The sequence below is a fragment of the Rhinichthys klamathensis genome, unplaced genomic scaffold (assembly GCF_029890125.1).
Source record: "Rhinichthys klamathensis goyatoka isolate OS25496 unplaced genomic scaffold, OSU_Roscu_1.1 h1tg000578l_1, whole genome shotgun sequence".
NCBI lineage: Eukaryota > Metazoa > Chordata > Actinopteri > Cypriniformes > Leuciscidae > Rhinichthys > Rhinichthys klamathensis.
Window position 1 is genome coordinate 771,515 of NW_026607042.1, and position 26,980 is coordinate 798,494.

General features: G+C 41.2%; 1 protein-coding gene across 1 annotated transcript in view; it reads left to right on the forward strand.

Annotated features, from left to right (window-relative positions):
- Positions 1–829: 829 nt before the first annotated feature.
- The window catches only part of lmcd1 (LIM and cysteine-rich domains 1), an 82,397-nt gene continuing 56,246 nt past the window's right edge, over positions 830–26,980 (forward strand). The window contains exons 1-2 of the mRNA XM_056240013.1: positions 830–1,033; positions 21,664–21,752. Coding sequence (XP_056095988.1) covers positions 1,007–1,033; positions 21,664–21,752 — 116 coding nt within the window. The 5' untranslated portion in view covers positions 830–1,006. The remainder of the gene's footprint in view (positions 1,034–21,663; positions 21,753–26,980) is intronic.

Here is a 26,980-nt window from a genome sequence, read left to right on the forward strand (position 1 = left end):
GTTTTTACTTAAAAGCAATTTAAACCTTTTAACTTTTAAATGTTTGAAGTTGCTGCAGCTTTTGGGAATGTAAACAGAAAGAAGACCGCAATGATTCATGCATATGAAATGTAGATTAAACCATATGGAGATGTCTTGAATGTCCTAGCAACATAGGGCATTACAAATCACGTGGAAATCATAAATGTGTTCAGTTGAAACTATTATAAGAATTCTTTACTATTAAATTGTGAAATACCAAAACAACACCAGTATTATACAGTCATTTATAATTTAAAATAATAACATTGAACATGTATGTGCACATCAAAGTTCACAAAAAGTGGCTAATTCTTGTAAATACATTCCCTGAAACTAGTTTTCAGGTCCATGGCTCGATGCATTTGGCTTTTGCAGTTATTTGGAGTAATTCTTAGTATTTAGTGTTAATCATGATGTCTCATTCCTGCACGAGAGACCACGGGCATCTCTAGTTAGTTAAAAGCGTCTGAAATAAATCAGAAACACACACACACACACACACGGGCAGAAAACGCCAGGCGATGAAGAACCGGTCCATCTTTCTGACACTGAACGGACATGTGTGCGAGTGACCAGGAGGCAAGTTATTATATTGCATTTGAAATTATAGGAACTCTTGTTGAGTGCTTACAAGATACTGTATGTAAATTTATTAACGTGGATTTATTGCAATTGGATGCTGTGCAACGACACTTTTTTTAAGGACAACACACGAGCTAGAGTGCTGTTGTTACTCAGCACATCTCTTCTAATCTCATCAGCTCTGTAAACAAAGGTTGACACAGAGTAGACTCAGCACAGTTAGTTTCGTCTAATCTCGCATTCACGGGTGATGTAATGTCTCATATTCCTGCACAGAGGAAGCGGTCAGTCCGACAGAGGCTCTCAGTTCGTCAAACACACACACCTCACCAAACACTGACTGAACTCAGCGCTACTCCACAGAATTTAAGGCTTGAATAAATAAGACTTATTTTCTAGCACAATGGATATGATCGCGAGGGATCAGAAGGTAAGTTATCTCACTCTCAAACAATTCAGCGCAACTCGTCAATGCGCGTTGAGGTTTTAACTGTACAAAATGGTGTTTATTTTCATTGATGAATTCACATTTGTTGTATTGCTAACACCACATTTAAAACTTGAGCTTTCAGTTTTGACCTTTCTAAAGTGAAAAGAAACGCGTTTGCGCAGTAATTATGTTTGCTTTGGCCTCACACACTGGGTGGGGGCTTGATGTGATGTTGATTCCCGTGTACAGTAAGTTAACAGACATACGAAAACAATAAGTGCGCCGGGTGTGAAGTTTCGATAAGATTTTATTTAGGCTACTCAAAGTTTAGCATTAGGAACTAATATAAACGTCCCGTTTTTGGAATTCATTTTGCGCCAAAACGAGACGGCTGGAGCTGAGGTCCAAGATCAACTGAATGATTAATCATATTCATAATCATAACACATGCTTTTTTAGATTTTTATTTGCCGCTGAACAATTGTTTAGTTCTTGAGTTAATTGGCATCTGTAGTCCAGGACACTCACAAACTCTTTGAAAATGAGTATTTAGTATTTGAATACCAGCCAGTGTTGGCTGGGATACACGAATGAATGCATATGAACACTATCTGACTGCATAGGTCCATCATGAATGACTGGGATTTACTGTATCATCCTTTCTAATACCAGAGCTAAAGTAGGAGTGCAGCAGTTGTGTGGTAAAAGTGTGAATGTCATGACCCTCGTAGAGACTGGGAAAAGGTACATATTTCCATTTTAAAAAATCCTTTTGAAGAGGAATGTCGGAAGAATAACTAATGTTGAAATGTTTCTTCCCTCCATCAAATCAATTGCATGCCTGTAACTCAAGAAGTATTAAAGATATCTCAATATCCTTTTACATTCTGGTTCTTAACAAACTTTTCTTTTGGCATCTACATTTTGAAGCCCCTATGGTCTAATCCTAGAGATATGGGGATCTCAATGTGGCTCCATGAGTAAATTGCAGAAATATGCAGATACAGAAAACCACATGTTGCCACTTTTCATGCAGCTAATAGTTAGCTACTTATTGTTTTTAAAGAGGAATGTCTGAAGTAAAAAAAAAAATGTTGAAACTAAATGTACCTTTATTGACATAAAAGCAATAATGTCTTGATTTTTGATTGTCTATAGATTGTTATTAATAATAAAGAAAACATGGCATTTCAGCTGGTACGATACCTTTATTTCTCTTTTGGATTTCAGAAAGGTTGATCTATAAAGCTCCGGAAAGAATCAATTACTGTAATTACTAAATGCTAGAGCTCTTTAAAGCGGGCTGGATTCTGATTGGCTGTCAAGTGTTTTTATCGTTCATCAGCTGAAAAAAATCATGAGTCCAATGATATCTTTCCTCTGTGCCGTTATTGTTATTGTGCTGTGGACTCTGCTATTCTTATATTTAAAATGATTTTAAAACTATATCTTTATCGTTAATAAAATGAAATAAGATATCCCAGATGCCCCTTTATCCTTGAAAACTGATTCAAATATATGATCTTTTGAATGCAGGATTGAGAGCAAGTTACTGCACCTCCACCATTTCAGTGTATTTTTGGCACTCGGGTATGGTTTAGTGTAGTTGTTTTGCAAAGTGACCTACATTTGGGTTTTGACTACTGAAAATGTGTACAATTTAACAATTCATGCATGGAGCCACATTGAGATCTCCATATACGGCTTTAATAATGACGATTCTAAAAGAAATCTAAAAGGATATTTAGATATATGTAATACTTCTTAAATTACAGGCATGCAAACTTTGGGGGAAAAACTAACTTTCCCTATTTTTTTTTAACTGTTACCATTGGCCAGAATATTACCAAAATCAGAAATGTTATTCTGCTTTATACCATGCGCTATTTCCACCATCCTCAAACCCCAGAGTCCAGGCCGACCTTCTGCTTGACCTGCACTTCACAACAACACAACCACTTTCAGTACAACAACACCTGACATGTCTCATGTGCCATGAGGAAATGACTCAAGCAAGAAAGCTAGTGTACTTTCTACTTTTATTGACTGTAGTTTTGAACTATTTTGAAATAGTTTACCAAGCTACAAACTAGTCGTGATTCAATGATCTGTAGCTTCACCAGAACCTGAACTTGGTCTTGAAAGTGACCAAGTTGATGATGAAGCACGACAGGGAGAGCGCACTGTTGGAAATCTGTGTAGCCTCGGTTGATTCGGATGACTATACGTCCTCTTTTTCCCAGACTGTCCACATGAAAAACTGCTATTGTGAAAGCGGTCATGCGGACCTGGGTCCCGACCCGAGACTACCTGAAGGAGGAGTGCTGAGTTGAGCTGTGGTGCGAGTCACGTGACACGGACTCAGGTGCGCGCATGTTCAGGAAGCAAAGTAACCTGAGTACACGTTTTAGCCGATGATGACGTATTTAGTTAAAAAATGCATGCAAGAGATGATAGACTTGATGGTTTATCTTGGATAAACAAGCGAGAGTGAGCCTGGAGTGTTTATTATTATAATGAGGAATATTGTGACGTGTTCGTTCCCGGAAGAAACTCAAGACTACAATGGAGGCGTTTCAGGAGTTCAGAAACACTGACACTGATATAGAGAAGAACTCCCGCTGGAGGGACTTAGGAACTTAGCAGAGCTTTTTCATGATCAAACAGCAACATTACACACTAACGAATGTTAATAGCATAAAGGGTAATCTTAATCTTTTATAAATAGTATATTTATACTTATAAAACGGATAGTTCCGGTCCTTGATTCTGATTGGTTGAGCCAATCTGATTCAAAGCCGTTGTAAATTACTCAAACACACACCTGTGACCGCATTACATTAGTGACACACAAACACACACACACACACACACACACACACACACCTGTGACCGCATTACATTAGTGTTACACACACACACACACACACACACACACACACACCTGTGAGCGCATTACATTAGTGTTACACACACACACACACACACACACACACACACACACACACACACACACACACACCTGTGAGCGCATTACATTAGTGTTACACACACACACACCTGTGACCGCATTACATAAGTGTTACACACACACACACACACACACACACACACACCTGTGAGCGCATTACTTTAGTGTTACACACACACACCTGTGACCGCATTACATTAGTGTTACACACACACACACACACACACCTGTGAGCGCATTGCATTAGTGTTACACACACACACACACACACCTGTGAGCGCATAACATTAGTGTTACACACACACACACACACCTGTGAGCGCATTACATTAGTGTTACACACACACACACACACACACACCTGTGAGCGCATAACATTAATGTTACACACACACACACACACACACCTGTGAGCGCATTACATTAGTGTCACACACACACACACACCTGTTACTGCATTACATTAGTGTTACACACACACACACACACACACACCTGTGAGCGCATTACATTAGTGTTACACACACACACACACACACACTTGTGAGCGCATAACATTAATGTTACACACACACACACACACACACACTTGTGAGCGCATAACATTAATGTTACACACACACACACACCTGTGAGCGCATTACATTAATGTTACACACACACACACACACACACACACCTGTGAGCGCATTACTTTAATGTTACACACACACACACACACACACACACCTGTGAGCGCATTACTTTAATGTTACACACACACACACACACACACACACCTGTGAGCGCATTACATTAATGTTACACACACACACACACACCTGTGAGCGCATTACATTAATGTTACACACACACACACACACACCTGTGAGCGCATTACATTAGTGTTACTGTGCAACAGTAACTGCCGTTTGTGATGCTTTGTTGCTGCATGTGTTGCTTGGCAACCTCTTTAATGATAATGATAGCTAATGCATTAAATAATGCATTAACTAAATTTAGCAAACTTTTTTTTAGTTTTTATCATGAAAAAGTAAACGTGTACTCAATGTCCTCTTCTTTTGAAAAACACAATATGGTCACAAGGTCAAAAGGTTTTAAAGGCTTTGTTTGCATGGTTGCATGTTTTGTTGTGGTCTGTTTGTCTCTGTGTGCTGTTATTTCTGTCATATTAAGCTCTGTGATGAAAGATAAGCCATCTGAATCGAGTGAGAATTGAGCTGGACAGCTTGTTATTATGGATTGTGTTTCAAGCTATTGTTGAGTGATTTAAAGTGAATGGCTGAGGTGTTTGTCATCATCTGATCAGTGTTTCTGCAGCCGTGAGAAGGGAAGAACACTTTTATTCATGCCATCACTGTAAAAAAACCATTGTCCTGTATTACAGTAAAAAAAAGTGTAATAGTGTTTTATTTCAAAAGCATTTTTTAAATATTTTCTTTAAGTAGTAAGAACTTGTTCTTGAAATGTCCTTGAACTGTTTCATAAGATTCACCCAGAAGAGTTCCCAAATTATTCAGTTTTTTCACCATCAAACGTGTTTGTTTTGTATAATGTCCTTTTTTTTCCCTTTTAAAAAAATATATATTTCATTTGGATAGCTAGTTTGCTGAATACATGAATCGGTAGTCTTTAATGTTGTATCAGTAGTCTTTATTTAATGTTGTGTGAGAAATGTGATATGCTAATTGTGACAAAATTGTTTAATATGGTCAGAGACAATTTATATAGAGACATGCCACTTCCTCAATCCTCAATACAACTATATAGGGAAAACCCGTACCGCCAAAGATGGCGGTTGTATGCAAATGCCCCGCCCCTCCCGCTGGAAAGCCAATCGTCTGCTTTTAACAGTCAAGCCGGGAAACATGTAAGCCTATCGTCTGGTTCCACTGACGCATGCGCACAGTTGAGGTTTGCGACAGCGGAGACGAGAACCCTTGCGCATGCGTAGTAAACGTATAACCTGTGGGGAAAAAGACCTTTTAAACCTTATTTTGGGGCAAAGTCATCAAACTTTTTCAGCGATTTTTATCATATTTTACTGCTGTTTCTATACAAGCAGTTTTTATGTCCCGGTGACCAGTGAAAGTGCAGTTCTGACTCTCTGCCCATTCATTTAGATAGGAGCCTGGTCTTGTTAGTACGAAATAGCTGCCCGGAGGCGTTGCCAAGATGGCGGCCGAGTGGCATGACTTGCCTAAAAGGACTTTGATATGGTTGACCAGCATTAGCCTCACTCTTGTTACCTGTTAAAACTGCGTGATGTAAAGAATTAAACAAGTATAAATCAAAACTTTTATTTTTTAAACACATTTATTGTAAAAACTACAACCTAGGCAATGCAACTGAAAACCAAAGTGACACTGTTACGTCCTCTGATGGCATAGAGGTATGAGGAAGACGTAAAAAAATGGAAAACATAATGAAATGGAAAACACACTCCTATAGTTTTAGTCTCTGGGGAGGAAGTTACTGTGGGTGAATGACGCCAAGACAACAAATTACTGCAAGCAGGTGGTTCGCTTTATTTCCAACACGAACGTTATAATTTACATAAATGAAAACAAACAAATAAACTTAATTACAGCTATAGACACAACTTAAAAGAATTGAAAAAATATATAATTGAAATAAGCCACAAAGAGAAAGAATATGAGCGGTGCTAAACAAACAAAATAACAAAACAAAAAAACAGACTCTCTAAACTAACTGAAAATAAAAACAGAAATAAAAAATTCTTCAGCGCTTAACACGCCATAACTAAAGCTTCACTAACTAACCAAACAAAAGTTACACAGTTCCACACGCTCCTTCCCTAGTGTGTCTAACAATGGTAACCCATGTAAGATGTAGGTCACGTGACATACTTTCCTTTTCTCTTCTCTCCGGGCTGGTGCAGGCAAGAAGTCCTCTAGTAAGCAAACACAATCAAATAAGCACGCAAGCGAACCACCGCAAAGTCAGTATTTCTCAACAAGCATAAGCCAACAAACACACCAAACTCCTCCTCTTCCGTTCTTCAGAGTGCCTTAAATCCTGAACCACAGCCGATGATTGGTGGTCTCCGACCAATAGCAGCACCTACAAACTTAAAGATAGCAGAGAGCGGGAAAACAGAAAGAAACCAACAGCAGAAGGGAGAAATGCAGTAACCAATAAAAAAAGGGGAGGGACAAAAAATGCTAGCACGTAACAGACACATTTAATAGAAAAACTTGAAATAACTATAACTTCTTAAATGTGAACTACTTGGAAGCACTGAAGCACCCTTTCATTTATGGCACTCAGTCTGTTTGGATAGGAGTGTTTTAGCCCATCTTGACTCCTCTTTGCTCAAAGCCTCCAGATCTACAGAAATATCACAGCGAGAGCATCTCCTCTTCAGGACGTCTACAGGGTTCAGTTCTGGCCTCAGGCTGAGCTGTTCAACACTCATCTTTTACCTGAAGACATGCTTGTGTGGATTGAGATGTTGTGGATCTGAAAGGGGAAAGCTCTCATATGAAGGTTCTGGTGCTTGAAGCCCTAAAGCCGAGTCCCAGCTGAAGAAAAGCAGCCTAAAGCGTGATGATGCTCCTAAAGCCCGAGTCCCAGCTGAAGAACAGCAGCCTAAAGCGTGATGATGCTCCTAAAGCCCGAGTCCCAGCTGAAGAACAGCAGCCTAAAGCGTGATGATGCTCCTAATGCCCGAGTCCCAGCTGAAGAACAGCAGCCTAAAGCGTGATGATGCTCCTAAAGCCCGAGTCCCAGCTGAAGAACAGCAGCCTAAAGCGTGATGATGCTCCTAAAGCCCGAGTCCCAGCGGAAGAACAGAAGCCTAAAGCGTGATGATGCTCCTAATGCCCGAGTCCCAGCTGAAGAACAGCAGCCTAAAGCGTGATGATGCTCCTAAAGCCCGAGTCCCAGCTGAAGAACAGCAGCCTAAAGCGTGATGATGCTCCTAAAGCGTGATGATGCTCCTAATGCCCGAGTCCCAGCTGAAGAACAGCAGCCTAAAGTGTGACGATGCTCCTAAAGCCCGAGTCCCAGCTGAAGAACAGAAGCCTAAAGCGTGATGATGCTCCTAAAGCCCGAGTCCCAGCTGAAGAACAGCAGCCTAAAGCGTGATGATGCTCCTAAAGCCCGAGTCCCAGCTGAAGAACAGCAGCCTAAAGTGTGACGATGCTCCTAATGCCCGAGTCCCAGCTGAAGAACAGAAGCCTAAAGCGTGATGATGCTCCTAAAGCCCGAGTCCCAGCTGAAGAACAGCAGCCTAAAGCGTGATGATGCTCCTAAAGCCCGAGTCCCAGCTGAAGAACAGCAGCCTAAAGCGTGATGATGCTCCTAAAGCCCAAATCCCAGCTGAAGAACAGCAGCCTAAAGCGTGATGATGCTCCTAATGCCCGAGTCCCAGCTGAAGAACAGCAGCCTAAAGCGTGATGATGCTCCTAAAGCCAGAGTCCCAGCTGATGAACAGCAGCCTAAAGCGTGATGATGCTCCTAAAGCCCGAGTCCCAGCTGAAGAACAGCAGCCTAAAGTGTGACGATGCTCCTAAAGCCCGAGTCCCAGCTGAAGAACAGCAGCCTAAAGCGTGATGATGCTCCTAATGCCCGAGTCCCAGCTGAAGAACAGCAGCCTAAAGCATGATGATGCTTTTAATGCCCGAGTCCCAGCTGGAGAACAGCAGCCTAAAGCGTGATGATGCTCTTAACGCCCGAGTCCCAGCTGAAGAACAGCAGCCTAAAGCGTGATGATGCTCCTAAAGCCCGAGTCCCAGCTGAAGAACAGCAGCCTAAAGCGTGATGATGCTCCTAAAGCCCGAGTCCCAGCTGAAGAACAGCAGCCTAAAGCGTGATGATGCTCCTAAAGCCCGAGTCCCAGCTGAAGAACAGCAGCCTAAAGCGTGATGATGCTCCTAAAGCCCGAGTCCCAGCTGGAGAACAGCAGCCTAAAGCGTGATGATGCTCTTAATGCCCGAGTCCCAGCTGGAGAACAGCAGCCTAAAGCGTGATGATGCTCCTAAAGCCCGAGTCCCAGCTGGAGAACAGCAGCCTAAAGCGTGATGATGCTCCTGATGCCCGAGTCCCAGCTGAAGAACAGCAGCCTAAAGCGTGATGATGCTCCTAAAGCCCGAGTCCCAGCTGAAGAACAGCAGCCTAAAGCGTGATGATGCTCCTAATGCCCGAGTCCCAGCTGGAGAACAGCAGCCTAAAGCGTGATGATGCTCCTAAAGCCCGAGTCCCAGCTGGAGAACAGCAGCCTAAAGCGTGATGATGCTCCTAAAGCCCGAGTCCCAGCTGGAGAACAGCAGCCAAAAGCGTGATGATGCTCCTAAAGCCCGAGTCCCAGCTGGAGAACAGCAGCCTAAAGCGTGATGATGCTCCTAATGCCCGAGTCCCAGCTGAAGAACAGCAGCCTAAAGCGTGATGATGCTCCTAAAGCCCGAGTCCCAGCTGGAGAACAGCAGCCTAAAGCGTGATGATGCTCCTAATGCCCGAGTCCCAGCTGAAGAACAGCAGCCTAAAGCGTGATGATGCTCCTAAAGCCAGAGTCCCAGCTGGAGAACAGCAGCCTAAAGCGTGATGATGCTCCTAATGCCCGAGTCCCAGCTGGAGAACAGCAGCCTAAAGCGTGATGATGCTCCTAAAGCCCGAGTCCCAGCTGGAGAACAGCAGCCTAAAGCGTGATGATGCTCCTAATGCCCGAGTCCCAGCTGGAGAACAGCAGCCTAAAGCGTGATGATGCTCCTAATGCCCGAGTCCCAGCTGAAGAACAGCAGCCTAAAGCGTGATGATGCTCCTAATGCCCGAGTCCCAGCTGAAGAACAGCAGCCTAAAGCGTGATGATGCTCCTAATGCCCGAGTCCCAGCTGGAGAACAGCAGCCTAAAGCGTGATGATGCTCCTAAAGCCCGAGTCCCAGCTGGAGAACAGCAGCCTAAAGCGTGATGATGCTCCTAAAGCCCGAGTCCCAGCTGGAGAACAGCAGCCTAAAGCATGATGATGCTCCTAATGCCCGAGTCCCAGCTGGAGAACAGCAGCCTAAAGCGTGATGATGCTCCTAAAGCCCGAGTCCCAGCTGGAGAACAGCAGCCTAAAGCATGATGATGCTCCTAAAGCCCGAGTCCCAGCTGGAGAACAGCAGCCAAAAGCATGATGATGCTCCTAAAGCCCGAGTCCCAGCTGGAGAACAGCAGTAAAGCATGATGATGCTCCTAAAGCCCGAGTCCCAGCTGGAGAACAGCAGCCTAAAGCGTGATGATGCTCCTAAAGCCCGAGTCCCAGCTGAAGAACAGCAGCCTAAAGCGTGATGATGCTCCTAAAGCCCGAGTCCCAGCTGGAGAACAGCAGCCTAAAGCGTGATGATGCTCCTAAAGCCCGAGTCCCAGCTGGAGAACAGCAGCCTAAAGCATGATGATGCTCCTAAAGCCCGAGTCCCAGCTGGAGAACAGCAGCCTAAAGCGTGATGATGCTCCTAAAGCCCGAGTCCCAGCTGAAGAACAGCAGCCTAAAGCGTGATGATGCTCCTAAAGCCCGAGTCCCAGCTGAAGAACAGCAGCCTAAAGTGTGATGATGCTCCTAAAGCCCGAGTCCCAGCTGGAGAACAGCAGCCTAAAGCGTGATGATGCTCCTAAAGCCCGAGTCCCAGCTGAAGAACAGAAGCCTAAAGCGTGATGATGCTCCTAAAGCCCGAGTCCCAGCGGAAGAACAGCAGCCTAAAGCGTGATGATGCTCCTAATGCCCGAGTCCCAGCTGAAGAACAGCAGCCTAAAGCGTGATGATGCTCCTAAAGCCCGAGTCCCAGCTGAAGAACAGAAGCCTAAAGCGTGATGATGCTCCTAAAGCCCGAGTCCCAGCTGGAGAACAGCAGCCTAAAGCGTGATGATGCTCCTAAAGCCCGAGTCCCAGCTGGAGAACAGCAGCCTAAAGCGTGATGATGCTCCTAAAGCCCGAGTCCCAGCGGAAGAACAGCAGCCTAAAGCGTGATGATGCTCCTAAAGCCCGAGTCCCAACTGAAGAACAGCAGCCTAAAGCGTGATGATGCTCCTAAAGCCCGAGTCCCAGCTGAAGAACAGCAGCCTAAAGCGTGATGATGCTCCTAAAGCCCGAGTCCCAGCTGGAGAACAGCAGCCTAAAGCGTGATGATGCTCTTAATGCCCGAGTCCCAGCTGGAGAACAGCAGCCTAAAGCGTGATGATGCTCCTAAAGCCTGAGTCCCAGCTGGAGAACAGCAGCCTAAAGCGTGATGATGCTCCTAAAGCCAGAGTCCCAACTGAAGAACAGAAGCCTAAAGCGTGATGATGCTCCTAAAGCCTGAGTCCCAGCTGGAGAACAGCAGCCTAAAGCGTGATGATGCTCCTAAAGCCCGAGTCCCAGCTGAAGAACAGCAGCCTAAAGCGTGATGATGCTCCTCCACAGTTATGCTGTTCTTCTACTGGTGTGCCAAACATACCTTTCACAAAGACCGTAACACATTTTTACACATGGTTTTGGGAGACTGGATATACGTTTCTGCTAAGTTTACCTGGGCTTGGATGTGTTTAGTCTTCCCACACAGCCCCAGAGCCAGACAGACGGAGAATATGGGAGATGTGTGTCCTGTACCAAACAATCAACTCTTTTAATGTTGCCTGTTGACAGCCTCCCTGACCAGTTTTCTCTTTGGTACATCAAATGTCTTTTGAATTTTTCGTAGCCTTCACCTGAGTGACAACTTTCAACAATGACGTTGATCGCAAGCTCTTCGTTGCCCATGGCTCTTGTAGTAGCAGCAACAAGATGTCAGATCAATCTCACAAAAACAGGTTTATTTGGAGTTAATTCAGCTGAAGACAGGTATTTCACATGAGCTTGACGATTAGTTCATTCTGAACACAGCCACAAACCCAGTTATAAAATGGTGCACACTTATGCAGTTAGGTTGGTTTAAGTTTTTATTTTTATCTTTTTTCTCTGAAATGTTACTGGTTTTTAGTGGCATTGCATAGGGTTTAATCTCTACATTAAAAGTGCAAAATTTCTAATATGATTTTTCTTTGTTTCATTTTTTTATATCATGTTTAACCCTCTGGGGTCTGAGGTGTTTTCGGGGTCCTTGAGATGTTTTGGCATGCTCTGACATTTCTGCTTTTTTCAGTTGCTTATAAACATATTAATGGCACAGGTGAAATTACACTCTATATAGCACACACAGGGCTACCATAATATGTGAGCAACATGCATGTACATGTTTGTATTTTTGAGAGAATATTGTTTATGCGTGGTTATTGAAAAAACTAAAAAATAAAGTTTCTAATATAAGGCCACAAATAACATACTAAATATCTGTCCACAAGACTTTTGACTAGTGGATGTTGTCGCCTAGAGTTTTTGCTTCAAATTGATCTGTATAATCATTCTGCCTAATCATTCACATAAAACAATAGATTGTTTTAAATTGTGAAAAACATTTTTTTGTTTGCAAAGGCAATATGCGGATGGGCGGAACGGCCCAACCCCCTCATGAATAATTAGGCAGTTCTCACCTGAGCAGACTGCATACTAATGAGCCTTTCATTCAGGGGTGTCACACAAGAAAGAATGCAAGGACAATATATATATAAATAAATAAATATTTATACACACACACACACACACACACACATATACACTACCGTTCAAAAGTTTGGGGTCAGTGAGAATTTTATTTTTATTTTTTGGAGGAAAGAAATCAATACTTTTATTTATCAAGGAATAATTAATTTGATCGAAAGTGACAGTAAAGACATTTATAATGTTACAAAAGTCTTTTGAACTTCCTATTCATCAAAGAATCCTAAAAAAAAAAAAAAACTGTACAACTGACAGACCAACAACTGTTTCAACATTGATAATAATAATAAATGTTTCTTGAGCATCAAATCCTCATATTATACTGATTTGTGAAGGATCATTTGACACTGAAGACACTGACACTGGTGATGCTGAAAATTCAGCTTTGATCACAGGAATAAATTACACTTTACTATATATTCACACAGAAAACAGCTGATTTACACTGGAATAATATTTAATACTATAACTGATTTTTGTTGTATTTTTAATCAAATAAGCGCAGCCATGGTTAGCAGAAGATAATTCTTTTAAAAGTATTTAAAATCGTACCGACCCCAAACTTTTGAACGGTAGTGTATATATATATATATATATATATATATATACAAACAATCAAAATATAAATGAAAGCCAAAAGCACATTTTTAGTCACACCTTTTAGCCATCCACATACCATTTTTAGCCATCCACCGCAGTAAAAATAAACCAGTCGCATTTCAAAGTCGTTCGCGAAATGACCGCCAGGTGGCGCAAAGGGACATTTAGCAAAACGTAAGTGGGGCTAATGTCTGTAGCCTAAGGATGAAATACTACAAGTTATGGTAATTTCCAAATAAGCCTACAACAAACATTTATAGCCTACTCCGTAATTGTTGGTCATACAGATAAGATATAATCTTTTAAAACTGTAAAAGGCTAAAGTATAGGCCTACACTCACAGGCTAAAGACAAAACGTTTTCTCGCTCATGTGAGAAACAGACGTTTGGGTATTTTTCAGTGAGAAAATTCATAGCCGAGCGGTAGAACTTACGGTTCATCATCAAGATGACACGGGTTCAAATCCCGCTTAAACATGGTCTGTTGTAAGTTTTATATTTATTTAGATTTGTCTAGCTCTAAAACTCTGTTACACCATACAGTTTTTTTGCTTATATTTATAAAATAGAATTATCATGGATTTCCATTACACTAAGGAACAAAATAGTATCCAACAGAACGACTTTGCATCTGTATAATAATAGGCTACCAATCGTAATTTCAAAAGCAGTTCTGTAAAAAATAAATTATATATAGCCTATATATATATATATATACTATTTTTTTTTTTTTTTCAGGACTGCCAACTCTCACGCATTGAGCGTGAGACTCACGCAATTGACCCAAATCTCACGCTCTCACGCCACACCCCCGATTTCTTACGCTGAAGTGTCAACCCGGTCGGTCAAATTCCTAAAAGATATACACTCACCGGCCACTTTATTAGGTACCCCATGCTAGTAACGGGTTGGACCCCCTTTTGCCTTCAGAACTGCCTCAATTCTTCGTGGCATAGATTCAACAAGGTGCTGGAAGCATTCCTCAGGGAGTTTGGTCCATATTGACATGATGGCATCACACAGTTGCCGCAGATTTGTCGGCTGCACATCCATGATGCGAATCTCCCGTTCCACCACATCCCAAAGATGCTCTATTGGGTTGAGATCTGGTGACTGTGGAGGCCATTTTAGTACAGTGAACTCATTGTCATGTTCAAGAAACCAATTTGAAATGATTAGAGCTTTGTGACATGGTGGAAGTAGCCATCAGAGGATGGGTACATGGTGGCCATAAAGGGATGGACATGGTCAGAAACAATGCTCAGGTAGGCCGTGGCATTTAAACGATGCCCAATTGGCACTAAGGGGCCTAAAGTGTGCCAGGAAAACATCCCCCACACCATTACACCACCACCACCAGCCTGCACAGTGGTAACAAGGCATGATGGTTCCATGTTCTCATTCTGTTTACGCCAAATTCTGACTCTAACATCTGAATGTCTCAACAGAAATCGAGACTCATCAGACCAGGCAACATTTTTCCAGTCTTCAACTGTTCAATTTTGGTGAGCTCTTGCAAATTGTAGCCTCTTTTTCCTATTTGTAGTGGAGATGAGTGGTACCCGGTGGAGTCTTCTGCTGTTGTAGCCCATCCGCCTCAAGGTTGTGCGTGTTGTGGCTTCACAAATGCTTTGCTGCATACCTCGGTTGTAACGAGTGGTTATTTCAGTCACTGTTGCCCTTCTATCAGCTCGAACCAGTCTGGCCATTCTCCTCTGACCTCTGGCATCAACAAGGCATTTCCGCCCACAGAACTGCCGCTCACTGGATGTTTTTTCTTTTTCGGACCATTCTCTGTAAACCCTAGAGATGGTTGTGCGTGAAAATCCCAGTAGATTAGCAGTTTCTGAAATACTCAGACCAGCCCTTCTGGCACCAACAATCATGCCACGTTCAAAGTCACTCAAATCAACTTTCTTCCCCATACTGATGCTCGGTTTGAACTGCAGGAGATTGTCTTGACCATGTCTACATGCCTAAATGCACTGAGTTGCCGCCATGTGATTGGCTGCTTAGAAATTAAGTGTTAACGAGCAGTTGGACAGGTGTACCTAATAAAGTGGCCGGTGAGTGTAGTTTATCTATAGATCTACCTGTTGAGCCACTCGTGATCGACTAGTTATACCGCAAATTAGTTAAAATATCCCGTAATCTATCTAGAGCGAGCGTGCATGCGAGACAGATATTGTGCTCCAAACCATGCGCGCGCATGGCAGAGAGGTCTGATACTGGGATTTCCTTCTCGTCTAAACATCCCTGCTTCTGCTGAATTATTTTAATCCCCTCACCCCTCCCTCCACAGCTAATCAATGCTATAGGCTACTTCACCAATATCAAATATATAAAATAGAGATATGCAACAGGCACGTTTAAACGACAAACAATAAAATCAAAACCAGCGTTTCAGTTGTTCATTAGTTCCAGTGGCCCTAATGCATGCACGGCTTTTCAAAATTTCACAAAGCGTGTTGAGATTATTTTGAATGAAATATTGAAGTTTATAATTAAGTGTTTTGGCACACCACGCCGAGTGGCCCTATGCATTTTTCTAAAGTCGGGTTTTATTCTGGCATGGTGAGTTAGTGTTCGACAAACGCGGCGGCGCGTTCATTTAGATTAATTTATTTTTCTCATTATTACAGCTAAAATAACTTAATAGGCGACTCCGTAATCAGTTGCTGGACAAATGTGTTAATGTTCCTCTTTCATATGGAGAGTGTCGGATAGCCAGCCTGATGAGCAGGCAAAATTATTGTAAGGATAAATCTGTGTCTAAATGTAGGCCCCATATCTTATTAAATTATAAATATTGTAGTTTATTTATTGTAGCCTATTTAAAGTTTTTTTCACACAAAATTTCAATTGAAGTTATTGTAAGGTGAATTCAACAAGGCATGCTGTGTCTTTGAAGCAACAATTAAAGGCTAAATAATTTTTTCGTGATTTGTATGGCTGACACGCAGCGACATATACAGTATTATCAGCTGTATGGTGTGTTTTTACCCTGAAATGTTTAATTTCGAGAGAGACCCAGCGCGCGCAGCGAGGGAAACTAAATAAACTTGTTAAAAAGAGATCCAGCGCGAGAGAGGCAAAGAAAAACGCATGTTTTTAATTTAATTATGTTTCTTTGGACAATTTTCGTTTTGTACTGTTTTAATTGTTTAATTTAGATTAGCCTAGTGTTTCTTATTTTGCATCGCAAAAGAAATAAACTCTAATCCCGATGCAACCCTGTTTTAAATTTAAAAAAACTGTCCCGACACTTTATTTAAACCTTGAAATGTTCGAACTTGGTTTCAAACTTAAGTAATTTTAGTGTTCTTTTACATTACACAATAATTTAGCAGACTAAAGACGAGCTTCTTCATTTTCATTTTCTGATGCAATCGGCTGACAATCTTCCTTCAGTTTTTGTCATTTGTGCAGCGGCTGCGGTTCTACAGGAATGTAGCAAATTTATGTTGTAATGATAATTAAACAAAACTCTTGACTTTAAATAAGTAAACAGTTATAAACAGTTACTTATTTAAGCATCAAGGTGGTAAAATATAAACGCTGTAGGACAACATCGGTTAACAACATGTACATTGAGATTCGATCTCGGCTCGATTGAAGCTCCTCGAAGCTCGTGTTGTTGTGTTGATCACTGAGCTACCGTCTGTACGCTGTTAAAGTTGTAAAGCCTCATTGATGTAGCCTAAATGTTTTTATTGCAATGTTTTATGTTGAAATGTTTTCATTATTTATTCAATTACATTTCAGTAGCCTAATTTCAGTATTGTGATTATGAATTATTTTAACTACGTTTCACTTGTTGAATTCATCTGCTACCAGCTTTCAATCGCTCTGAATCAGCCGCGGTGCGGCAGCAGATTACGCATTAGAGAGAATAAACCGGAATAAACGAACACTTTTCAGAGTCTATGATTGTTGCGCCTCTTAGCGGTAAAAGGCAGCAAATACACCACACATTTTACCGCCGTGGTGGAACGGCTGATGTGGGCATTGTCATGGCTTGCCTCGACATTTGCGTTTGAATAGCGCGCGTCCTCCGTGGGCGTGTCGGATTAATGAAGTGTAATGAGCTGGGAAAAAAAATACTGACAGCACTCTCTTTTCATACAGATTGCATAAACTGAGAATATTTGTTTTTTATATAAATTACTTCATTTAAAAGAAGAGAATTCAAGCTTCATAAAGAAAAATCTCTCGTGCCTGTGTGACAAGTAATCGCGGAGTTACAGTTAATCTTAGGACGCGTTTCAGAATGGACTTCACTGACAGAGAGAACGCAGAACTCGCATCATGTTTGTTTATCTTTATTTGGTGAAAAGCACAACACTTTGTTTTTATTGTGAGTATCCACAAAAAAAAAAGAAACTTAACAGGATCTAATGATGTATCACACTTACCGGTATATGTAAGATCAAAATCTACCGAGTATTTTGAGTCTCTTTTGCACTGATAAGAAAAAAAGCGAGACAATCGCGCCGGCGCGATAGCCGACCCCAGGGGGTTAATGTCCACTGGACATTGTTACGTTTTTTTTTTTTTTTTTTTACTATTTCAATACACATGCTGAAAGAGTGAGAGTAAAAACTAGGTTTGTTTAGTTTATTTGGGCAGTTCTATCCAGCCAAGCCGGATCATTTGTTTGGATGACCAAAGGAAAATCGGGGACGTTTTGAGTAATCCTGCTTAAGCCTTCGTGCAAAATGGAAATACTCATGTGAATTTGTAACACTTACAGTTGTAATTGAAATTATTCAACCCCCATTCAAAATCTGGTTTATTGGCAAAATTTACAGTCTTTCAAAAGAATGGTAATCGCCCTTCACAAACAAGGAACAGGATATAAAAAGATAGCGAAGTCATTAAATGTTCCTAGAGACACCGTTGGAAGCATAGTTCGCAAGTTCAAAGTTAAAGGAACAGTGGTTACACTACCTGGACGGGGCAGAAAAAGGAAACTATCAACGGTTGCAACCAGGTTGCAACGGTTGCAACCAGAGGAGGCAGGTTCAGAAAAACCCTCGAGTGACTGCAAAAGACCTGCAGCAAGACTTGTTTGCAACAGACACTGAGGTTTCAGCTTGCACAGTAAGGCGTGTACTAAACACATGCCAGAACTCCAAGACGTACACCACTACTGACCCAAAAGCACAAGAAAAGTGCTCAAAATCATATAAATGAGCCACAGAAGTTTTGGGATTCTGTTCTGTGGAGTGATGAAACTAAACTGGATCTTTTCGGCCCTATGGATCAGCTGGAGATAGAAGAATGAAGCATATGCTGAAATGAACACTGTTAAACAGTTAAGCATGGTGGGGCTTGGTAATGCTCTGCGGCTGCTTCGCATCCTCTGGCACTGGAAACCTGCAGCGTGTGGAAGGCAAGATGGTTTTATTGAAGTATCAGGAAATCCTAGGAGAAATCGTCATGCCGTCAGTGAGGAAGCTGAAGCTTGCGTGTCATTTGACCGTCCGACAACGATCCCAAGCATACCTCAAATTCCACCAAGGCTTGGTTGCAGAAGAAGTCCTGGAAGATCCTACAGTGGCCATCACAGTCACCTGACTTGAACCCCTTAGAAAATCTCTGGTGGGATTTAAAGGCGGCGGTTGCAGAACGCAAACCCAAGAATATTACTGAACTGGAGGCCATTGTTAATGAGGAATGTCAAGTTAAGTCAAGTCACCTTCATTTATAGAGCTTTTAACAATATGGACTGTTTCAAAGCAGCTTTACAGTGATAATAGGAAATTAAAGTAACAGAGATTGTTTTGGCTTTACAGCAGCTCTAGAATAAAGTTATTGTCCAGCTAAAGTTAGTTTTGATTGATTCACTTCCGTCGCAACTTTCATTAGTTATTAACTTAGGGGCCGCTAACACGACACCGCTCTAACAGAAAACCCTTAACACGCTCTGACCGCTCATCCGCACAACAGCAGTGCCTGGGGCTTGAGAACGCAAACCTTGAAATGGGTTCCACGGTGCAAGCCTTGAAGAAAAAGAAAAAAATATATATACATATGTATTTTTTTTTTTATCTCTGCGCAAGCTTTAAAAACGCAAACCTGTGAAAACGCTGACGGCGTGCACATGCGTATGACGTGTTTAGTCTATAGATATGCGCGTTTGAATATATATGTGCGCAGGCGTGTAGTCTTTCTCTACAAATTGACCTCAACAAATTACTTGTCTGGCCTTAAAAATTTATGAAACAGATTTATTTATCGCTTCCACGTAGCCATGTGAACCGGAACTATTTTGGCAATGATTATCTGTACAGAGGTAAAGGGAAGGAGGCCTTCACAGGGAGAGACTAGTGACACTTTAGGACTGCGTTGTCGTCGCGTCCAGACGCAGGTCCTTCATCAGATCTGGAGTGTGTGTGTGTGTGTGTGTGTGTGTGTGTGTGTGTGTGTGTGTGTGTGTGTGTGTGTGTGTGTGTGTGTGTGTGTGTGTGTGTGTGTGTGTGTGTGTGTGTGTGTGTGTGTGTGTGTGTGTGTGTGTGTGTGTGTGTGTGTGTGTGTGTGAGTGTGTCCAGGCGCAGGTCCTTCATCAGATCTGGATACGGCCTGGATCCGGCGGACTGCGGTAAACCTCGGGATAAACAGAGAGACAAATATTAGCGTAGATGCCATTCTTCTTATGATGTAACGAGTACATCAGGATTTATGGGAAGTGTTCCCGGTTCCGGCTGACCTAACCTATGCAGCCTAACATTGAATTATAGAAGTCGATAATGTGTTATGTGTATGCTAGTTCAAAGAGATGTGTTTTTAGTCTAGCTTTGAACTGATAGAGTGTGTCTGCTTCCCGGACAATGTTAGGAAGACTGTTCCAGAGTTTTGGTGCTAAAAAGGAAAAGGATCTACCGCCAGCAGTCGATTTTAAATATTCTAGGTGTTATCAACTTTGAGATCGCAATAGACGTGAAGGACTATAATGCGTTAAGAGCTCGCTCAAGTACTGGGTAGCTAAACCATTTAGTGCTTTGTAAGTAATCAGCAATATTTTAAAATGTATACAATGTTTAATAGGGAGCCAATGCAGTGTTAATAGAACCGGGCTAATATGGTCATACTTCCTGGTTCTGGTAAGAACTCAAGCTGCTGCATTTTGGACCAGCTGTAGTTTGTTTATTAAGCGTGCAGGGCAACCACCCATAAGAGCATTACAATAATCTAGCCTTGATGTCATGAACGCATAAACTAATTGTTCCGCATTTGTCATTGAGAGCATATGACGTAATTTAGATATATTTTTAAGATGGAAGAATGCGGTTTTACAGATACTAGAAACATGACTTTCAAATGAAAGATTGCTATCAAAGAGCACACCCAGGTTCCTAACCGACGACAAAGACCTGACAGAGCAGCCATCAAGTGTTAGACAGTATTCTAGGTTATTACGTTAAGTAGTAGGAAATTACTAGTCATCCAGTTTTTTCAGCTATGCATTCCGTTAATTTTGTGAATTGGTGAGTTTCGTCAGGGCGTGAAGAAATATAGAGCTGAGTATCATCAGCATAACAGTGAAAACTAATGCCATGCTTCCTAATGATATCTCCTAATGGTAGCATGTACAGAGTGAACAGCAACGGTCCTAGTACTGAGCCTTGTGGTACGCCATACTGAACTTGTGATCGATAAGACATCTCTTCATTTACTGCTACAAACTGATAACGGTCAGATAAGTATGATTTAAACCATGCTAATGCAATTCCACTAATGCCAACATAGTTTTCTAGTCTATTTAAAAGAATATTGTGGTCAATAGTATCAAATGCAGCACTCAGATCGAGTAACACTAATAGAGAGATACAACCACGATCGGATGATAAGAGCAAATCATTTGTGACTCTGATGAGAGCTGTCTCAGTACTGAATGGTAAATGGTACGGTCTAAATCCTCGCAGATATCATTTCTTTCTAAAAAGGAACATAGTTGTGAGGATACTGCCTTTTCTAGTATGTTTGACAGAAAAGGTAGATTTGAGATCGGCCTCTAATTGACTAATTCTGTTGGATCAAGTTGCATTTTTTAACAAGAAGTTTAATCATAGCCAGCTTAAAAGTTTTTGTTACATATCCTAATGACAAAGATGAATTAATGATATTAAGAAGAGGATCTATGACCTCTGGAAGTATTTCTTCAATAGCCTAGTTAACAGGGTATAGGGTTAACAGGCTAGCGAGATACTAGCATGTTGTGCTAGCGATTACGGTTTAGATAAAAGCTAGCGATGTCAGATTAATGTGATCGCCCATTTAGATGTATTAAATATAGTTATTTTTTAAACAAATTAAATTGAAAATTAATCTTAACCTCAGAATCATTTACATTTTAATTAATATGTGTTTCATGAGATGTCTCTGCAGTGAGTTAAGTAATTTGCTATTCTGTGAATAACTGCTATTCTGTAAATACTTTGTCCTTTTCCTCTGACCTTTCTCTCTTTCTTCTTTTTTCCCAGATGTCGGTGGGGCCACTGCCAGCAGGAAAGGGTGCAGCATGTCTGACATGTAAAGGGATCTGCTCTGGATTCCAGCCACATTCCTGGAGGTAATTTATTCTCTTGACTAAAGATGAAAAAAGAGAGGAAAGGGCTTCCACGCCTGCCTCAGTTCTCTGGATGTGTATGTGGAAAACTGGATTAATGAGTGTGAGTTATGAGTGCTTCTGTGTGAATTTCCATGGGCTCAATGTTTTCAGAATGTCACGACTTTGGTGTTTGCCTAATTAATCTGTCTATATTAATTATATGATAAATATATAATACTATAAACACTGTCATTTTTTATATCAAAAATCAAATCTACTTTACTGCTATGGGGGGACTTACCTGGGGCCTGTACCAGTGACTAGCTGAACAAAACCATGGTTACAAGATTGGTTTTGATTTGACAAAACCAAACACATCCAAGCCGGCTTAAGTGGTACGACTACACTGCTGCTACTACAAAATTTTCCTGGTTAACTCAGGATTTGGCTTTTTCATCAAACAGCTTCATCACATGACCACTGTCTGCTAATAGGATTAGCGTGATTTCACGTGTGGTCAAGACTTCGTCTTCGGGTCGCTTGAGAGACACTGTTTCATTAAGGTCCCTGGCCAGAGAGGATTGTCACCGCTATGATATTAAATCTGGTCTCTCCCAAAACTTTGCGCTTCTAAACTGCCGTTCACTTCTTCAATGATTTAATTACTAGTTACTAATTACTACTAATAGTTCTGCCCCACTGGGGGTCCGGCGAGGTGTCCCTCAAGGGTCTATCCTTGGTCCGGTCCTATTTACCATTTACATAAACACCATAATGGCAAAATACACCTCTATGCAGACGACACAGTACTATATTGTTCCCCCCCCACCCCCCCACCCTAGCTCAAGCTTATCATTCACTACAGCAATCTTTTAATTTATTGCAGGCTACCTTAATTGATCTTAGACTGGTTTTAAACGCTGGTAAAACTAAAGTGATGCAGTTCACAAAGTCTCGCACAGTACCCGCATCAACCGCCCTAGCCATTTCCACACTGGATGGGAAGTGTGTTGAAAATGTTTCATCTTATAAATATCTTGGTCTGTGGATTGATGAAAAGCTAACCTTTAAAGTTCATATTGATAAATTAGTGAGAAAGCTGAGAGTAAAGCTTGGTTTTTATTTTAGAAATAAATCCTGTTTTACTCTCCAAGCTAGGAGGAAATTGATCAGTGCCACTTTCTTACCAGTCTTGGACTATGGGGATGTTATTTATATGCATGCTGCCTCTACCACGCTGCACACACTTGACACAGTCTACCATGGTGCATTACGGTTTATTACGAACGCCAAGTCACGCACTCATCACTGTCGTCTTTATGAGGCGACTGGTTTTAGCTCTTTAGGTCGGCGTAGATGGTTCCACTGGCACATTTTTATTTATAAAGTCATTAACGGTAATTTTCCCAGCTATCTTTACTAGTCTGTTGACCTGGAATTACTCCATTTACAATCTCCGCTCCGTTAACATTCTGGCTCTAAATATCCCACGCATAACAACTGAATTTGGTAAGACTGCTTTTAGTTATGCTGCTCCTTGGTGTTGAAATTTGCTCCAAAAAGTATTGAAGCTTTCTGTTTTTATCCCATTTGAACATTTTAAACAATTACTTAAATGTTCCAAATTTGAACAATGCACATGTTTTCAATTACCACTTTAAGTCATTCTTAAATTGTTTTCCATGTACTGTAAATTTGTTTTGTTTGTTGTGTTTATGTGATTCTGTGTAACTTGTGTAATTGTTGCCCCAGGGCTCCCTTGTAAAAGAGATTTGAATATCTCAATGGGACATCACCTGGTAAAATAAAGGATAAATAAAAATAATAATACTGATACTCAATTGGATATGTTGCTCCTCATGGAAACCTGGCAGTTACTAAATGACTACTTTCATCTAAACCTCTTTACTCCCTCTGGATATAAATGTTTATCAAAGCCACGTCTCTGTGGTAGGGGTGGTAGTATATGCAATGCTATGAAAATTGTCATGACTAAATTTCCTAATGTGACATCTTTTAAACACATGGCTTTTAAATTGCTTGCTCACACCTCTCTAATTTAGTATATCTGTCATGATTCTGCCATCATGTCCGTGATTTTCTAGTATTGCGGCAGGATCATGACAGACCCATGTTCTGCGTGCAAGCACATGGCCTTGTGTTTTGGTCATGTGCTTGTGTTGTCTCGTCTCTTAACCCCACCCCTTGTTATCCTGATTTAGTCATTATTGCTTTATCTGTGTCACCTGTCATGTCATGATTAGTCTCCCTATTTTATCCCCTTGTGTTTCGCTGGCTTTGGTCAGTTCATTGCCAAACGTTACTTGTGAGTATCCTGTCAAGTCTAGTCATTATTAGTAGCCTAGTCATTGTTAGTATTGAAAGACGTATTGTTTGTTTCTTGTTCAGTCTTTTTCTAGTACTGCCTTGTCAGTCTTATATCCCTTGTTTCGTCTGTTTTGCCCCCTCGTGGGTTTTTGTTTTCTGTTTTTATCCTTAATAAATCCTTTGAGTCATCTGCTGTCTGCGCATGGGTTCTCCTTCCATCCACATAACAATATCGTCCTCCTAAGTCTCTGTCAAATTTTTTCTCTGAACTTAATGAATTACTCACTCTGGCCTATGCTGTATCCACTTATGTTATCCTGTTCAGTGATTTCAATATCCTCTGTCTGATCTAATACCAGTGACCTTACATTAACTTTGGATAATTTCAGTCTTGTACAACATGTCAACTTTCCTACTCACTGCCGTGGTCACACACTTGATCTTGTTTGCACTTCAGGAATTAATAATGTCTCTGGCTCACAAACTGGTATTTCTGATCATAAGCTGATAACAGTTAGATTTGCTTTCCCTCTTCCTGAACCTCTTCACAAAACTATTATTAATTATCGCAACGTTAAATCTGTTGATCCTCTGTCATTCTCAGACTCCATTAAAGCTACAATATGTTGGGGGGTTTTCGCCGCTAGGGGTCGCTAACCTCTTACATCTTGAGATGCTACAAAGGCTTGGATTGATGACGCAGTGAATAGGCAGAATCATGGAACTTGTTGTCATGCCGATGGATCTAATAATGTTTAAGGATGAGTGAATACATTCATGTTTTTAACATGACTGTGGTGTGAAGCAGGGTGCGATTTCTAATGAGAGAGTCCCGCAGATATAAAGGAATGAGGACATTTTATTCTACCGAACTACACGCAAGTGCTGAATTACTACTCACACAGTCAGTTTATTTGACGAATTAAACTTGTGAGGAAACGCAGCGCTGTTTCACTTGGTCCAATGTTACACTATCATACTAAACAGCATTCGAGCGTGTTGAAAGTTATAATGTGTTAGTTTGTTTGCTGTATGAGACTAGCAGTAAGCTAGATCAACATTAGAATAACATACTGATCATATTCTAACATTTCATCATATTGAGCTATATAACATTTATTTGTTTTATGTACATTTGCTCACCTGTCTAATAAACTACATGCGAGATCGGCGTCTCTGTGAAGTCTAAGTTTGACGCGAAGCTCTCGGCATCTCAAAAACGCCACGCTGATATTGATCCTCGTTTTATTTCTCCGTTTGTCCCAAAGTCTGCCTGCCATGATCCATAATGTTTGAATGAAACAACAACAGTATGAGCGTGCCGCTAGACGTTACGCAGTTTTTGGATATTTTGAGACAAAATTCTTACATATTGTACCTTTAATGCATCTTCTCTGTCTTACTCTGATTTCTCTTGTCCTTCTGCTGTTTTTTTTTAACTTACAACTATGATAACTAAGCTGGTACCTTCATCTCATGCATCACCCTGGTATACACCTGAGCTACAACTGCTTAAATAAATTTGCAGAAGTCTCGAGCACCGATATAGGAAACGTGGCCTGGAAGAGCATTATCAAGATTTCTGTGCTCACCAGCTGAAATACAAGTCTGTTCTTAATGCCACACGTACAGCATACTACTACTCCATAATTTACACTGCTGAAAGTCGATCTAAGTCGACATTATTTTCAACTGTTAACAAACTTATTAACCCTTCAACGTTTTTTGAAAATAAAATCAAACCTATTAATGAAAGATTTTCATCAAACTCATCAGAAGTTTCGTCTAACTGGTCCTTACCCAAGCCCATAAAGCACATCCTCTAGCTTTACTCTCACCAACCCATCCTCTCTTAGTAATTGCTCAAACTAGCTCATCTACTTGTCAGTTAGATCCAGCACCTACCTCCTAAGCTGCCTATCTGTTATCTCATCTCCTATTGCTCATTTGATCACCTGTTCTATTTCTTTCAGGTCTGTCCCACTATCATTAAAACGGCTGCGGTCACTCACTCCTATTTTAAAGAAACCAGGGCTAGATTCTTCTGCTATGAATAATTTTATACCTATATCTAATCTTCCTTTCATTTTTAAGCTGCTTGAAAAGGTAGTTACCTCGCAGTTACATGCTCATCTCTATGCTGACAATCTTCTCGATCCCTATCAATCTGACTTTCGGTCAGGCCACAGCACTGAAACGGCGTTGGTAAAAATGACTAATGACCACTTAATATCTGCTGATTCTGTTGTCTTACTGTTCTCATAATGCTTGACTTAACAGCAGCTTTTGACACTGTAGGTAGTGCTTTATCTTGGTTTATATCATATCTTGCTGAAAGACAATTTTTTATTACTGTCCATAACTTCAAATCTTCTGTGTTCTCTCTCAAGGTGTCCCTCAAGGCTCTGTTCTTGGACCACTTCTGTTCAATATTTATGTGTTACCTCTTGGTCACATTATCCGTAGTCATGGTCTCAGCTAACACTGTTATCTTCTATCTCTGCTTGGCCACAGCTCGCTCCATCTCTGCTGTTCCTCTGGACATATTGAATACCTGTATTGCGGAAATTAAAATCTGGTTATATCTGGTTATATCTACTCTTTCGAAAGAGTAGGGGTGTAACCCCGGCATCCTGGCCAAATTTGCCCAGTGGCCTCTGTCCATCGTGGCCTCCTAATCATCCCCATATATATATACACTGATTGGCTTCATCACTCTGTCTCCTCTCCACCAGTAAGCTGGTGTGTGGTGAGCGTTCTGGCGCAATATGGCTGCCGTCGCATCATCCAAGTGGATGCTGCACATTGGTGGTGGTTGAGGAGATTCCCCCCTTCCATGTGAAGCGCTTTGAGTGCCTAGAAAAGCGCTATATAAATGTAATGAATTATTATTATTATTATTATTATTATAGCAACTTCCT